General features: G+C 43.4%; 1 protein-coding gene across 2 annotated transcripts in view; it reads right to left on the bottom strand.

Annotated features, from left to right (window-relative positions):
• Positions 1-14,379, bottom strand: part of LOC6501592 (protein similar) — a 62,894-nt gene that overhangs the window by 11,614 nt on the left and 36,901 nt on the right. For both annotated transcript variants that reach the window (XM_001955500.4, XM_014911629.3), the window contains exons 8-10: positions 6,177-6,901; positions 1,108-1,604; positions 271-1,021 (exon numbers count right to left, since the gene is read on the bottom strand). In XM_001955500.4, coding sequence (XP_001955536.1) covers positions 271-1,021; positions 1,108-1,604; positions 6,177-6,901 — 1,973 coding nt within the window. The remainder of the gene's footprint in view (positions 1-270; positions 1,022-1,107; positions 1,605-6,176; positions 6,902-14,379) is intronic.

Genomic DNA, 14,379 nt, shown 5'->3' with positions numbered 1-14,379 from the left:
TTGTGGTGGAGTGGCTGGTGGTGTGGGTGCGTGTGCGTTGGCACAGCACACATCATAAAAAATAATATAAAGCAAGTTCCACGGATATTTTTAGTCACGAACTGCCATAAAATTAGGCCTCTCAAGATGCAGGAGACGGAAATGTGCGTGGAAGATTCCCAAGGCAGTAGTATAGCTTCTAAACCATCTATTCTTTCTCCATAAACTAGTCTCTCTATCTAATCCCTCAGATATTCATTCCCTATCCCCTTGTATCCCTCAGATACTTACAATCCTTGCTGTAGTCATTCTCAAATGCATCCTCCATGGAATGACACAAGCTGGGTGCCATTGGAACCTCGTACTTCTCCTTTTTACACTCGATGCTGAGGCTCAGCAACTGCTGCTGCTGCTGCTGCTGCTGCTGTTGACGTTGCTGCTGCTGGTGGTCCTCCTGCAACTGCAACTCCTGTTGCAACTGCTGGAAGCTGCGGAAATCCCCACCACTCTGTTGCTGCTGCTGGAGACGCTCATTGCACTCCTCCGCCACCGACACTCCACTACCGCCCAGTATCGAAAGGGTTCCATTTCCGGATCCGCAGAGCAGGGCTGCCAGTTCGCTCGAATCGCTGGCGAAGACAGTGGTCTGTTGCTGGTGCTGCTGCACCGGCGACGGCGACAGCGACGAGACAGTCGACGCTGGCGACGAACACAGGGAGTTGGAGAAATGCTGCTGCTGGTGGACGCCCGACTGCTGCGATTGCTGCTGATATCCGGCGTATTGCTGATTATGCTGCTGCTGCTGCTGCTGTTGTTGCTGCAACTGTTGCAACTGCTGCTGCATGGCATCGATCTCCTTGGGCACCATGGTCTGCAGGTCCTCCGGCGGACACCACATCAGATCCGTTTCCGTGAGCAGAGGCATGTCATCGCCCAAGGGGATGTAAGGAGCACGCATCTCGAAGTCGGCGAACGAGAACTCGTCCTCCTGAGTCAGCGAGTTCGGGCTGCACAGTGATGGCAGGCTGCTGCCTTCGGGACTCTGCAATGGAAGAGAATATTATTTTGATTAATTGCCTTCTAAGTTAGTCCTGAAAGGGAGGTAGTTATCGAAGGAGGAGTACACACCTTGGAGGTGATGCTGGGCGAGTGCAGGTGCTGGGAGCAGCTGGTGTCGTTCGACTCCTCCCTGTAGTTGAACAACGGATCGATGTTGCTACTGCTGTTGCTGTTGTCGTGATGCTGGGGGTGATGTTGCTGATGGCTATGCTGTTGCTGCTGCTGTTGCTGTTGCTGTTGCTGTTGCTGGTGATGGCTGGTGTTGTTGCCACTGACCACGGGTGTGGGCGTGAGCGGATTGGGAGTGAGCGGGCTGAGCGGACTGTTCGCGTAGCTGTTGCTGGTGGAGTGGCTGGTGACCGAGTTGCTGCTGTTGGGGCTCTGGTAGTGCTGGGCACTCGTTGCCGTCGAGCAGGTGGTCGAGTCCAGGGAGTTCATGTCGTCGGGCATCAGGCAGTTGCCGATCAGGCCCATGAACATTTCACTGAACTGGGGCATGTCGTCCATGTGGATGCCCGCGGTGGAGCCCAAATGATGGCTCAGATCGTCGGGTTCCTCCTTGAGAGCTGCAAATAAAGAAATATTTTTGTTTAGAAGCTATTTCACCTTGTTGCTGTGTGGGGTGATGGTTGGTAATGGATCTCGACTCGAATACCCACTGTTAATTAAACTCTGAATGAAAATATATGTATAGAAGGGCACACTGTGGTGCCGAAATTTCAATTATCGCCATCTAGTCCCTAATTGACAGCTCCCAATTGAGACTAATTGAACGCAACGTGCTATACAATTATTAGTCGCTCCAATTGCGAGGCATAGCCATGATTTTTATGGCCGGTTGGCTGGCCGAACTCATTAATCAGCGTTTCAGAGCCCCCATCTCCTCTATTGACGTACGCGGAATAAGTACAAGCCCAGCAGTACTGGCAGTAGCATCCATCATCAGGCAAACAAATAAATAATATAATATTCTACCTATTCCGGCTATTTATACTTGAGGAATTGAATAACTAGAGGGTGCATCGGATCGGCCTATAGCAGTCACCCCAGATCAGGTGCAAGGCATCTTATCAGTCAGGGCCGCGATCCCGGGGCGATCTTACTGATTTGTAAGCAAACGAGAACCCGCGTCATCTAAGCCCATATATTCAGGCATTCCTGATCCCTGATTTCATTCCATATCAAGCCATTCCCCATTCCCCATTCCCATTAGACTATAGTATATGATATGCTAATAAAACTGGTCCCAGCCGCCTCTGTGCGCCGACTATTAAGTTGCAAAATGGAAATGAAAAACTAACTAAAGCGACGGAGGGCCGACCCGACCGCAGGCCAAATAGAATTTCAAATGCAAGTCGAAAAGTTGGTGAATGTGAGTGCATTGTTTGCCTTTGGGCTTGCTGCTATATCTTTTATATATTAGAGGGTCGTATATAATCGGATAATTCCCAACTGCAGTGGCAACTGGCCATAATCCCAGGGAGTACTCTCTGGCCCTGCCAGAACTCATTAAAACTGGAATTTCTGGCCTAATTGCTATAATTGCTAATTATTTATTAAATTTAGTATTTTATTTAGTAGGAGTATTTAGTATTTTTGATAGGAAGATCTATCTAGAAACAAATTTTAGTGGGCAGTGTTTTGAGGAACATATGGCGGCCGCAATAAAGATCAGATTAGTGGGTTTGTTAGGGATTTGCACAGCTTGTAGCTGCAGCTTTGAGTTCCCCCCACTAGCACCACCCCCCCATACCCCTCCTTAGCCACTGCATTTGAAACAAACAAATTAATTAACAATACACGCCCAAAGGTCTCTCCCTCCTGGGTGCACGCCCTTGGATCCTCCACCCGGCAGTGTGACTTGTAATTATGGCACTCGAGTGCTACTCAACAAAGCTTTTCTTTCTTTTTTTTTCTGTTTTGCGGAAAAAACAACAGAAATTATGGCGCATGATAATGCCTCATCCACATAGCTAGGTATATGAGTGTGTATAACCCCCATTTACCGGCCCATTGGGGGTCTATCCGTATCTATATCTATCGGATTCGAGTGCACTTTTATGAGAGGCTTGCAAAGTGTTGTTTTTCGCCAATAATCGCAAGGCCGGGACTCTCGCATTTAGCGGCTAACTGCCTAACTGGCTAACTGGGCAGCTGCACTATGACTTGACTTGGCCATCACCCACTGATCCAGTCTCCAGTCACTAGCTATCGTATTTTTTGTGAAAAATATATAAGATACACTTGGAGGAGGTCGTGAGTCGCTTGTGAAAGGCATCTCTGCACTTGAGCCACATACGGTGCACTTGAGGGAACACCAACGAGAAACAGGTTGCCACATTAGCAGCAGCATCAGCATCAGCATCAGCACTACAAAAATTCGTGCTAGACGCGTGACTTGCGTGAAGAATCTTTGAGATACGCGGGCCCAGCCGGCGGGCCCTGGCGAAAACTGCTTCAATTTAAATAAATTTATGTCATCATCTGCAATTGAAAGCGTTTGTTCTCGTGATTGCTTCTCGTTCTGTTGATGTGATGTGACGTCGTTCCAAATCAAAATCGGAGGAATAGAACCAAAAAACGGGGACACATCGTAGAGCTTTTTATGTAAGAGCCGAAAACCGAAAACATAAAATAATACAACAGCTTACACAGATGCCAGACTCCCAGTATCAGTTCTGAACTTGAACTCGAGCGATTAGAGGCGAGAATCCATCTAGTCCATCCAGTATTATTTGTTAAAATAATTTTTTGTGCTGTCATTTGCGTGTTAATCACGATAGGAGTGCGTTGGCACGTCATCCGATCAACTCGGCATAATTGTTAGCCGTAATAGTGGTCGGTTTTAGCCATAAATCGGACCAAGTATCGGACCAAGTACCCAATTGATATTTATGGCTTTGAGAGTTCCTGCTCCCTAGTCGGGTTGGGTCGGGTAGCAGGGCTCTGCTATCATTACAAATATTTGCTTTTATAGATTGTGAGCGGATAAGAGCCTAAGGTAATTACACCAAGGCATTTGTTATTGTTTGTTTGGCCATCAAAAAAAAAAAATAGATATATAAAAAAAACAAAAAGAAGGAACACCCACTGCCCAAAGCTACTATAATTATCTGTATCTGTATTTGTATCTGTGTGCTGTAACGCCTTGAGAATCGAACTGGCAAGTATCTGACAGGCGGCAATCGAGGAGGCGATCAATTGTTACGACTGATTAACTTTACGAATGGAATATTTGAGGTTTGTTAGGAAAAGTACCGAACACCGAACACCGAGGTTGACAAATAACAATTACATAAAAAATACCAAATAATTGCTAATCACTTGGTGGGGGTGGGGGGGAAAGGTGCATCCATCCCTTCTTCCCAAAAAAAATAACATAAAATAAAAATGCCAAAGCCATGGCGTTTCCCTGTTTATTTACGTTCCACGCAACGAAAATAAATATAGACTGAAAGTACCTAGATACAGTTGTATCTGTAAGTGTATCTGTAAGTGTATCTGTAAGTGTATCTGTATCTGTATCTAGCGGGCAGCGCCAAATGTCAACAGAAAGAGGCCGAGACCAAAAGGAAACTAAACGAAAGCGAAAGCGATTAGAGGCTGCAGGTCCACTTGAAATGGGATGGGAGTGGGGAGTGGGGATTGGGGGTTGGGGGTTGGAGGCGAAAAGTGTCATTAGTGGGCGGTGCTGGAGGAGGGACGGCGACACATGCGAGACAGCACCGCTTGATCCATGGCCGGACCTTGGCACACGCGCCAAAAATTCTCCCCAAACATCGCCGCTCATCTCTCTTTCTCTTTCTCTTTCGCCTTTTTTGTTATTTTTTTATTTTTTAACCAAGCTGCTACCACCTCCCCCACCGCCTCCCGATGACAGCCAACATCACTTAGCATATTAATTGGCTCAAGTTAATATTCATATTTCTGTTTTTTTGTCGCCAGGCAGTGCCGGCCGAGCCGAGCCGAAGCCAAAAAAACAAAAAACAACGGAAAAGTTTTCTGGGAAAATAAATATTTGAAATGTCCAAAAAATACTAGAGATGAGAAAGAGCGTGGGGAGGAAAATAACAATCGATGACGATCATCAAAAAACATATACAAACATGTCAATAACGGTGATCCAGGGAGAAGTTTTCTGTAAAGTCTACAGAAACAAAATGTCCATCTCTAATTCAAAAATACTAGAGATGAGAAGGAGCTTCGATTAACAATCGATGACGATCCTTAAAACCAACTACAAACAGGGTGGTCCCTGCAACTGAAAAACACTCATCCCGTACCACCCGGCGTATACGCAACACAGGAATGACTTCCTATTTACCCAGCAGTTTATAGCCCCGATCTTATAATGCAATCTTTAGTTAAAAACAAATAGAGAACACCTTGAAACTCTAATCTTTTTGCAAAACAATTCGCAGGGGTGCCGCATGTAATACACTGCGTATGCGTAATGCCGGCAAATGTGACATAAGAAGAGCCGCAAACGGCGAACGGCAACCGGCTTGCGGTTAAGTACGAGATGGATTCTACACTTCTATAGGTATGGGTATGGGAGGTATATATTTATTCTAGGGGAGTATGCACGTTTCTATATTATGCACTTATCAGGCGAGCACTCGGAACATTGTTTACTAATGCAGTTTTTTTTTTTATTTTTTTACTTTACTTGCCAGTGAACTGTGAGCTGCGAGCTACGAGCTGTTGTTGTCTTTACAAATAAATAGTTTTATTTGCGCAAATTGCGGCCACAGATAAGCGAGCCAAAGACTGACTGATGGACTGACTCAATGACTGACTAACTGACGGAATGACTGACTGACTGACCAATCAATACGTCAAATCACATCAAATAGCGCGCGTCACTAGAGGTTCTCTGTAGGCTTCTCCCTCCCAAGTTGTTGTTTATTTTTTTTTTTGCATAGAATTTACAAACAAGCAGGAAAGCAGAATGCATATGTATGATATTCGTTTAGTTGACTTTAGCCTTGAAACCCGCACCCGATGCACTTCACTCCCAGAAACTACTATTTTTTTCCGATTTCTTATCAAGTGATTTAACAAAAAAAAAAGAACTATCTTCAAGTCGAGTGGTCTAAAATGGTATATTAATGGGTAGAATGGGGTATATTACTTACTTGCCAGACCTCGGACATCCTCGGTCAGGAAGGAGCAGAATCCTTTACTCATCTCTTGAGTGCCGGGCTGCTGGGGCGCAGGACTCTGCAATTGGTTGGAGGTCTGCTGCTGCGGCAGCAACTGCTGCTGGAGGTTGCTGGAGGACAGTATCGCCGCCGTGGCTGTGGTGGTGGGCGGAAGCGTTGGCTCCACGACGAGGGGCGGCTTCTGGGCTGGACTGGGCCGGAACACCGAAGCGGTCACCGACTTGGGACGCTTCTCCTCCCTGGTGTTGTTGTTGGTGTGATTGTTGTGGTTATTGCCGCTGAGCAGCTGGGCGGTAATGGTACGAGGTCCTGGGGAATAGTTCTGCTGCAGTAGGTGAGTGGTGAGTTGTCGCAGCTGGGCAGCAGACAGAGCAGTTGTTGTCTCCTCAGGAGTTGGTACTACTACTGGTGGTGGTGGTGGTGGGCTTGTTGCAGTTTCAACTTTGCTCTCAACGAGCTCTATTTTTGGTTCCTCGTTGGTGGTTTCTATTTCCTTGCTCTCGATGATCTCTGGCTTCTCCTCGATCTCTAGTGGAGCAGGTGAGTCCTTGACTGTGAGCTCGGTAACTGGTTCTGGCTCTGGTACTGGGTTAGGGATCTCCTCGATTGGTGTTTCTGATCCTGGTTGGTGTTCCTTTTGCTCACTTGCCGCCGTTTGTTGAGCGAGTGAGTAAATCTCATGTTTATTCTCAAGATTACTGCAAATGGAAGTCACAGTAAGGAAGGATGTTGTGGAGGATTTTTTGATTTCTTATTCGCGTAGCACTCGTTTGTTACACCACGACGGTAGAAGCGATTCGCGGGAAAGTATCTGCCTTGGCAGACAATGTATCTCAAGAATGCAAACTTGAAGCTTGTCACTTGTTACGGGTTAGTAGTTACTTAATTAGTTACTTTATTTATCCTCCTAATGAGCCGAATTGAACCGGAATTCCCTAAATGCCTTGGAACAGAGACTAAACATTATCGCTAAATTTCAAACACCTTTTTTCTGATAAAAAATTGAAAAAATCATAAACTACTTCTAGTTGAAAGTCCAGACACCTTTCGGGTCAAAACGTGATCATCAAAAATTCCTATTACTTCGTAAATTATCGACATCTGGGGCGGTTTCCTACATTTCACAAACTGGCATCGGAAAATTTTCGACCCGCCGATAAGTCACGTTTCCCCAATGCCATTCCGAGTGTTATAGCAGGGCCAGTCGAGCAGTCGAACAGTCGAGCCAATGACTTATCAATTATCCGTACGGAATCATACAACGACTCTATGGGCCTTCCTTCCTTCGGTCGTGATAGATAGCGCGGGCACGGGAGCTACTAGGTGGGTGTGTCCGACACTGGCAATAACAAGAACCACACACCAAACAGGCCCACGGACCAGACCCAGATTGATAAGCCCTGTAATCAGTAATCCCGTGAAACCCAGACCGCAAATCCGGAGAGACAAGCCGGAGGAGAGCAAGCCCCGGCAACTACGTTGGAACAAAAAAATTGGAATTGCTTTTTCGATAAGATTCGGTTCGGCGATCGGCCGACTCAGCCTGAGGATGTCTCTGACGACTCCGTACGGGCTGCGACGCTTTTGTTTTTTTTTTTACGGCCGTAGTGTAGCGGGCACTCTGTGCATGCGTGAAGCGGATGAAAATCAAACCCGGAGCGCGTGAAGCGCCCGTGGGTCCCCCGTGAAGCCCCCGTGGAATTTCGGACGATGTGCGACTGATCGCGATAAAGGCGCCATCGTGCTTGGCTATATTTGTTCCTATGGTGGAGTGGAGTGGTGTGGGCATGATATGGCTGGAATATCATCATCAACCGCCAAAACAAACAGTCAAGTATTATTTATAATTTCCAGAGTCCAAGAAAGTACGCAATAACAACTACAAACACAATAATTTTTTGGGGGCTCGTCCCTCTGGTGAAATAGCGCCCAGAAGTACTTCTTGGGCGAGTTCTGCTGGAAGTTAAAGGGGCGGGCTTTTGGGGCGACTGGTCATGTGCGACATTGGAGTGAAGGGTGGCCTCTTCGCCGACAATCTATAGATGAAGATCTACGTTGGACACCCCATTTTCGGCCCAATGTCATTCTTAAGTCATTGTGTAATTGGGAATTTAAAATGGGGCTCGATTTGGAGAGAGCTACCTGGGCAGTGGTGGGCAGTGGGTGTGTCAGGTGGGCTACCGGAAGATACAGATACAAATACAGATACAGATACAAATACAAATACAGATACAAATAGAGCGGCCATCTCCATTGTTCCACTCGCCAATTGTGGGGCTAGTTGCAACTGGTTAGAACCGAATCGGATCAATCGAGCCCCCAAAAAAGAAGGGGGGACTTCAATCGAATTACATAAGAGTGTTAATTAAGAAACCCCCAGAAAGAAGGGGACAAGCTAAGTACGAGTTATCTGACAGAATGTCACTTAAAGAATATTGTTTCCTACAACTATTTCGCCATAAACTTCAAGTAGGTGCCTTGTTTGCTTGAAAAGCGTTAATAGAGACACACCCCCATATTTTCTTTTCTTTCCACTTTCCTCATTATTTTCTTTATTGAATAATTGTCACCCCCATAGTATCTTGTTTTTTTTTTGTATCTCAATCCTAGTTTTAAAAGCGTGGCAGCTTGAACTTGGAACTCTACTATTTCGACTGAAGCGAGATAGAGAGACTGCACTCACGATCTTTCTCTTCAACTCTTGAACTGTTCTGAGGGGGGGAGGAGTATAAGAGTAAGTGGGGAACTTGAAGAGTAAGTGGGGGAGCTTGAAGAGTGTGTGCGAGTAGAAGTACTGGCTCGAGATTGAGTTGCGATTTCAGCCGAGTCAGCAGCAGTGCAGCGGCGATCGCCTGATTTGGTGGAGGCCGCGCCCCTCAGAGGGCCCGATCGTTAAACTGATCTTAAGATATGGCCACTACTGGAAGCTATATAGCTTCTAGAACATTGTCTATTGGTTGGCCTGAAAATCTGTAAATAAATACAATTTCTTATTGTGTAACAAATTGCGTCGAAGAACGGCAGCAAACAGAGAAGAGTCGCCAAAAGAGAGAGAGGAGCCAAACAAGCAGACGACAACAAACACAAAAAGCCTAAAAGCGACAGAGAGAGAGGGAGGAGAGAGGAGAGGCTGTGTGCTCCCCTATTCTTCTTCTGCCTTTTCAATTGCAGAGCAATAACGGGTATGGCCCCCTGCACCCCTTTTCACAGCGCAGCCCCTAAAATGGCAGTAATTGCTTTCAACTGCGCCTGTGTGTGTGTGTGTGAGCAGTAAATTGAATGAACGAGAGGAAAAAAAATGGCAGTATAAAAAAAAAAGAAAAGAAAACAATTTTGGGGAAAAGGAAGTGGGGAAGAGGGGGATAGGAAGTGGTGGGGGGTTTGGAGACAATTGGGCAGAAGATCAAAAGAGCGAGGAAAATTGAGAATCCCGTGTTTAATGTTTACTGAGAGTTGTGTAATCGAATGCACTCAAAAAAAAAAAACAGTTGGACAAAAATAAATAAATAAAACCTGCAATTACACGCACTCTTTAATATTAATTAATTTCTTTTTTTAAATTAATTTTAGGGATAAACAAATGCTATGCATTTTATGTAATGCAAATTAGCAATTGCAATGTTGTGCGAAATACAGAGAGAGCCAGAGAGAGTGGGTGGCCGAGAATGAGAGGATGTTTGGATAAAACGCACATGCCCCCCTATCCCCCATCTCCCCCACATGCAAATTGCCTCCGTTGCAGTTGCAGTTGACGTCGCTGCAGCAGTGCAGTTGCGGCGCAGCAGCTGCAGTTTGCAGGTTAGGACCGAGTGTTGTGTAAAACTTTGTCTCTTCTTTCGATTATCATTTCTTTTCTTCAATTCTCTCCTTGCACCAGCAGCTTGCATTTCTTTCTCCGATCATTTATTATTTTCCCATTAATAAGTTACCATAATTATTATTTATTATTTATTATTTATTATTTATTATTATTATTATTATTTCGATTAGCGCTTCGCTGGCCGCGTGTAACAAACTTTTGCACACTTTTCTAATGGTTTTTGATTTCAGATTTCAGATTTGTTTTTGGAAATTTTATTATTCTTTTTTTTTTGTATTTTTAATTTTTGTGTTTTTTTTTTTTTTTTTTGACAAATCAGAACCATTCTGATAATCGCTCGCATAAACACACACACTTGCAGCTGATTAAAATAGCAATTATATGTTCTTTTTTAAAATTATATATTCCACTGCATGTGTGTGTGTGTGTGTGAAACACGCATAATAAAGTTTATTTTTGTCAATTTTTTTTGTTTTATTTTTTTGTATTATATTTTATTTATTATTATTTTTTTCACGACACTCGAAAATACAAAAAACTGAACGCATTTTGCGCCTCTTGACATTTTATGTAATTTATTAACTTTTTTTGGTGGCGTTACTTTTGAAATCAATTCTATTTTTGTTTTTTTGATTTTACTTTTTTTTTTAAATAAAATTTGGACTTTTTCTCGCTTTTGTGTTTTTAAGTTGATCTTTTACCTTTTGAACGTTGCTTTTTCGCGTATTTACAGTTTAAAGCTTGTTGTTAAGTCAGTTAAGGTTTAATTGTTTTTAATTCGCATCGTATTTTATTTTTGAATTTTTTTGTAAATTAAAATTTGTATTTATTTTTACGGCCACGACTTCGACTCGACTCGACGGCAGCTGGCGAAGTAAAACAGAACGCCAATCGACGATTGTTTTTAAGCGACGACGCGACGATCGGAGAAGGCAGAACGAGATAGCAGCAGCGGCGACAGAGTTTTTAGTTAATAGTTTTTACTTTTTTTTTTCCTTTTTTTTGTCATTTAATTTGCACAGAAAACAAGCACTTCCAGTGCTACTCTCGGCGTTCTTTTCGGGTTTCTGCCTCAGTTAGTATTTCAGTTTCAGTTTTTTTTATTTTTTATTTTATATAGCTCTGGGATGTTGTTTGCTGTTTTTTACTTTTTTTTCTGCTTTTTTTGTCAGGGAGCAAGTGCACGGAAAAGTGAAGTGAGCGCTGCGTTGACTGAGAGACGAATGAGTGGAACGCCAGCCAGGAAAGATAGAAAACCTATTCGAACGTGGCAGCGGGCAGCGACGCCAGCCCCAAACAAAAAAAGCTCAAGAGCGATTCGAACAAGAGAGAGTGGCGCCGGCGCGCTCTGTCCGAGTGAGTGAGTGAGTGGCTTTCTCAGTTTGACTCATCTTTTTGGGGTGGATGGGGGGGGGCCTGGTGGGGAGCAGAATATACTATGGGGATTTATTATTGTTTTTATGCCAAACAAATCAGCTGAGCAGCAGTAGCGTTTTGGCATCCACCTCCGCTCCTGCCCCGCCACCTGCTCTCCTCTCTTTGCCGGAATATGCCACTACAAATTGAGTGGAATACCTTAGAAGGCCTAATCTGACGCCATCAGCTGATAGCCGAGATAAGGGTTATTATAATTCCCCAATAAGCAAATGTCCAGGTAATTCAAACGGTTAATATTGCGTCACAGGCGCCTGAGAGTATGCAAGGAAATGAAAGTCGTAAACAGGAACGAGGGAAATCGATGTGGGGAACGAGGGAAATCGACCTTCCACCCCCACTCCCGGAAAAGATATAAAAAAAAATATTCATGTTTATTGGAAAAAACAAGAATATATTGCTTTTTTCCCATTTCCTTCTGAAGGATTTTATTTATTTAATTTTTCTTCTCCAAAGGATTAAGACGAAAGTTTTGCTAAAAATCTTCTTATTCTTCGTTAGTCGAGTTATTTCACAAATATGAGCTGGCATTGCCATTGGCATCGACTTTTGCTAATTTCGACATAAAACTAAAGCCATTGCGTGCTGGGCATAAAAAAAGGACACACGAACACACTCAGACACGGGCAAGGAGAGAAGGATAAATAATAGGCCTGCCTGAGGTCCTGCCTCCCGGCCTGCCTGCCTTCCAGGACTTGACACGAACAGAAAGAGAATTTTACGATTCGCCTTGAAAGCGAAATAAACCGTTTAAGTGTGTAGGTGTGTATGAGTGTATCTGTGTAGGTGTGTGCTTACAGGATACATATATCCTGTATGTCCCCCCCTGATGTCGAGTGCATCAAATTTTCACAACTCACTGATGAAATCTCGTGAGCCGCTTCGTTAAAAGCTCACTTAAAATAAGGAGGCTGGAGGATAAGAAGTTGGAGTCACCACCTCCCACTCGTCACTAAAATAAAATAAAGAAAAGTGTGAGAATCTTGGGGAGAAATGCTACCCAAACCAGAGCAGACTGACACGAAACACGGCAAACACAATATTAAAGTCGGAATGAGGGAAAATAAATTCCAAATGTTTATGAAGATTCTGCTGCTACTGCTGCTGTTGCTGGCTGGCTGGCGACGACAAGAAAATAAATTCAAAAATATAAACATTTCGGGCCAAACATTTTGAACAATAAATATTAAAAAATAAAAATAAATAAAAGAAACAAAAATCAAAGCATCTGGGATGAGGGAAGAATATCTTTTAATTAAATAGTTCACCCGGAATGCCTTAAATAAAAAAGAAACTTAAAAGAGTCCTATTACTTTCAGTTCAAGAAACTCTCATAATTATAAACAAATCTCGAATTCCATTGCTTATTCGATCCATTAGCAAGTCTTTTGATGAATCGAATATTATTTATATTGACGACTTTCTGGACAAGATGGGCCAGTTATCACCTTGTCAGCGCCGTCATTTTCCGCCTCTTTTTTATGGAAATGGAAATGAAATTATTCGCAAACCAAAAACGGGAGGAGTAAACAGTAGCTGGCACTGTTTGGGGGGGAAAATTGTTTTAAAAATAAACTCAAAGTGTGCCGAAATCAAACACACAGCCATCTTGAAGGAAAAAAAAAAAACGCGAAAAGAAAGACATCATCTTCTCCCTCCAGCTGGTAAGGAATTTTCACCCCTTTTGAGTTTATTTTTGGATGCATCTGAAGGATTTTGGAATGGGGAGGAGTGCATGGTTGGATGGGTGAGTCTGGAATGGCCACCGCAGACAAAACAGACCAGACCAGACCAGTAGCTATATGGCCACAATTTAAATCAACTGTCGGACTTCAATCACATTAAAAGCATGCCTTGGAGAGGAGCAAGGAACTCCACAATATATGACCCAAATAAATCAGGGCAGGGCGTCCAGATAAACCGGTCTATATATATTATATATGGAAGTATTATATGGAAGTACTATATGTCGATTGTCAGATCGCAAAGTGCTACATCATGCTCGGCTAGCTCGTCAGACTCAGACTGAGAGTGACAAGCCCCCAAAAAGTATCTTTTGGTTGTCAACCCAGCCCATTATTGTGACTCAGGACTTAGTGGCATACAGAGAGGGCTTATCTTTCGAGGGAATTCTCCAATGGACTTGAATCAGGGGGTAAGACTAATCTAATGATTATTTTTATATTTTTTTATGGGCTTTAAATTGTCACGTAAGTTAAGTTGTAGGTTTAAAAAATAGCTTTTTGTAGAAACTATTTATTAATATAAATTTACTATAATGAATTAGGGGAATTTATAGAATTTATACCAACTTCTTAAGCTTCTAAAAAAAATGGGAATTAAAAAAAAACCATGAAAAGAAGATTCATTTAAAAAATATTTGTTTTTTTTTTTATCAAATACATTTTTTACTCACAATAGAATATAAAAAAACCTCCCTTTATTTTTTTGAAATAGTCTTTTAATTGTCAAATTTCGTGACTCAGAACCCCTCCGATTATGTAACTTTATAGCCCATGATGCCATTAAAACGTAGTATTTATTAGTTTGCTTGCAATTGCCTATAAAATGTATCTGAAACTGAATCATGCGAGCACAGATACTAGCTCAGATCGGCCCACAGCTATTGCATTATGACCAGAGCCCCCAGAAATCCAAAATCCATGTCCATATCGAGAACATCGGGTCTAGACACGAGTGAGTAAATCATTTTTGCGCAGTTTGAAATCGGTCCGGATGGCCAACACTCCCCCCCCCCTTTGTAATGCCCCCCCTCGGATTGAAAGGCATCTGGAGAATTATTTCATAAGATCCGCCGACAGTTACAGCGCATTGTTGCTGTTGTTGCTGTTGTTGCTGCTACTGCCACTGCTTGCCACGTAATTCTGACAACAATTTGCGAAACAAACTCAATAGGCGGCA

Source organism: Drosophila ananassae, chromosome 2L, assembly GCF_017639315.1.
Source record: "Drosophila ananassae strain 14024-0371.13 chromosome 2L, ASM1763931v2, whole genome shotgun sequence".
NCBI classification, from domain to species: domain Eukaryota; kingdom Metazoa; phylum Arthropoda; class Insecta; order Diptera; family Drosophilidae; genus Drosophila; species Drosophila ananassae.
Note: the sequence above shows the minus strand (reverse complement) of the source record. Positions and strands in the feature narration are given on the sequence as shown.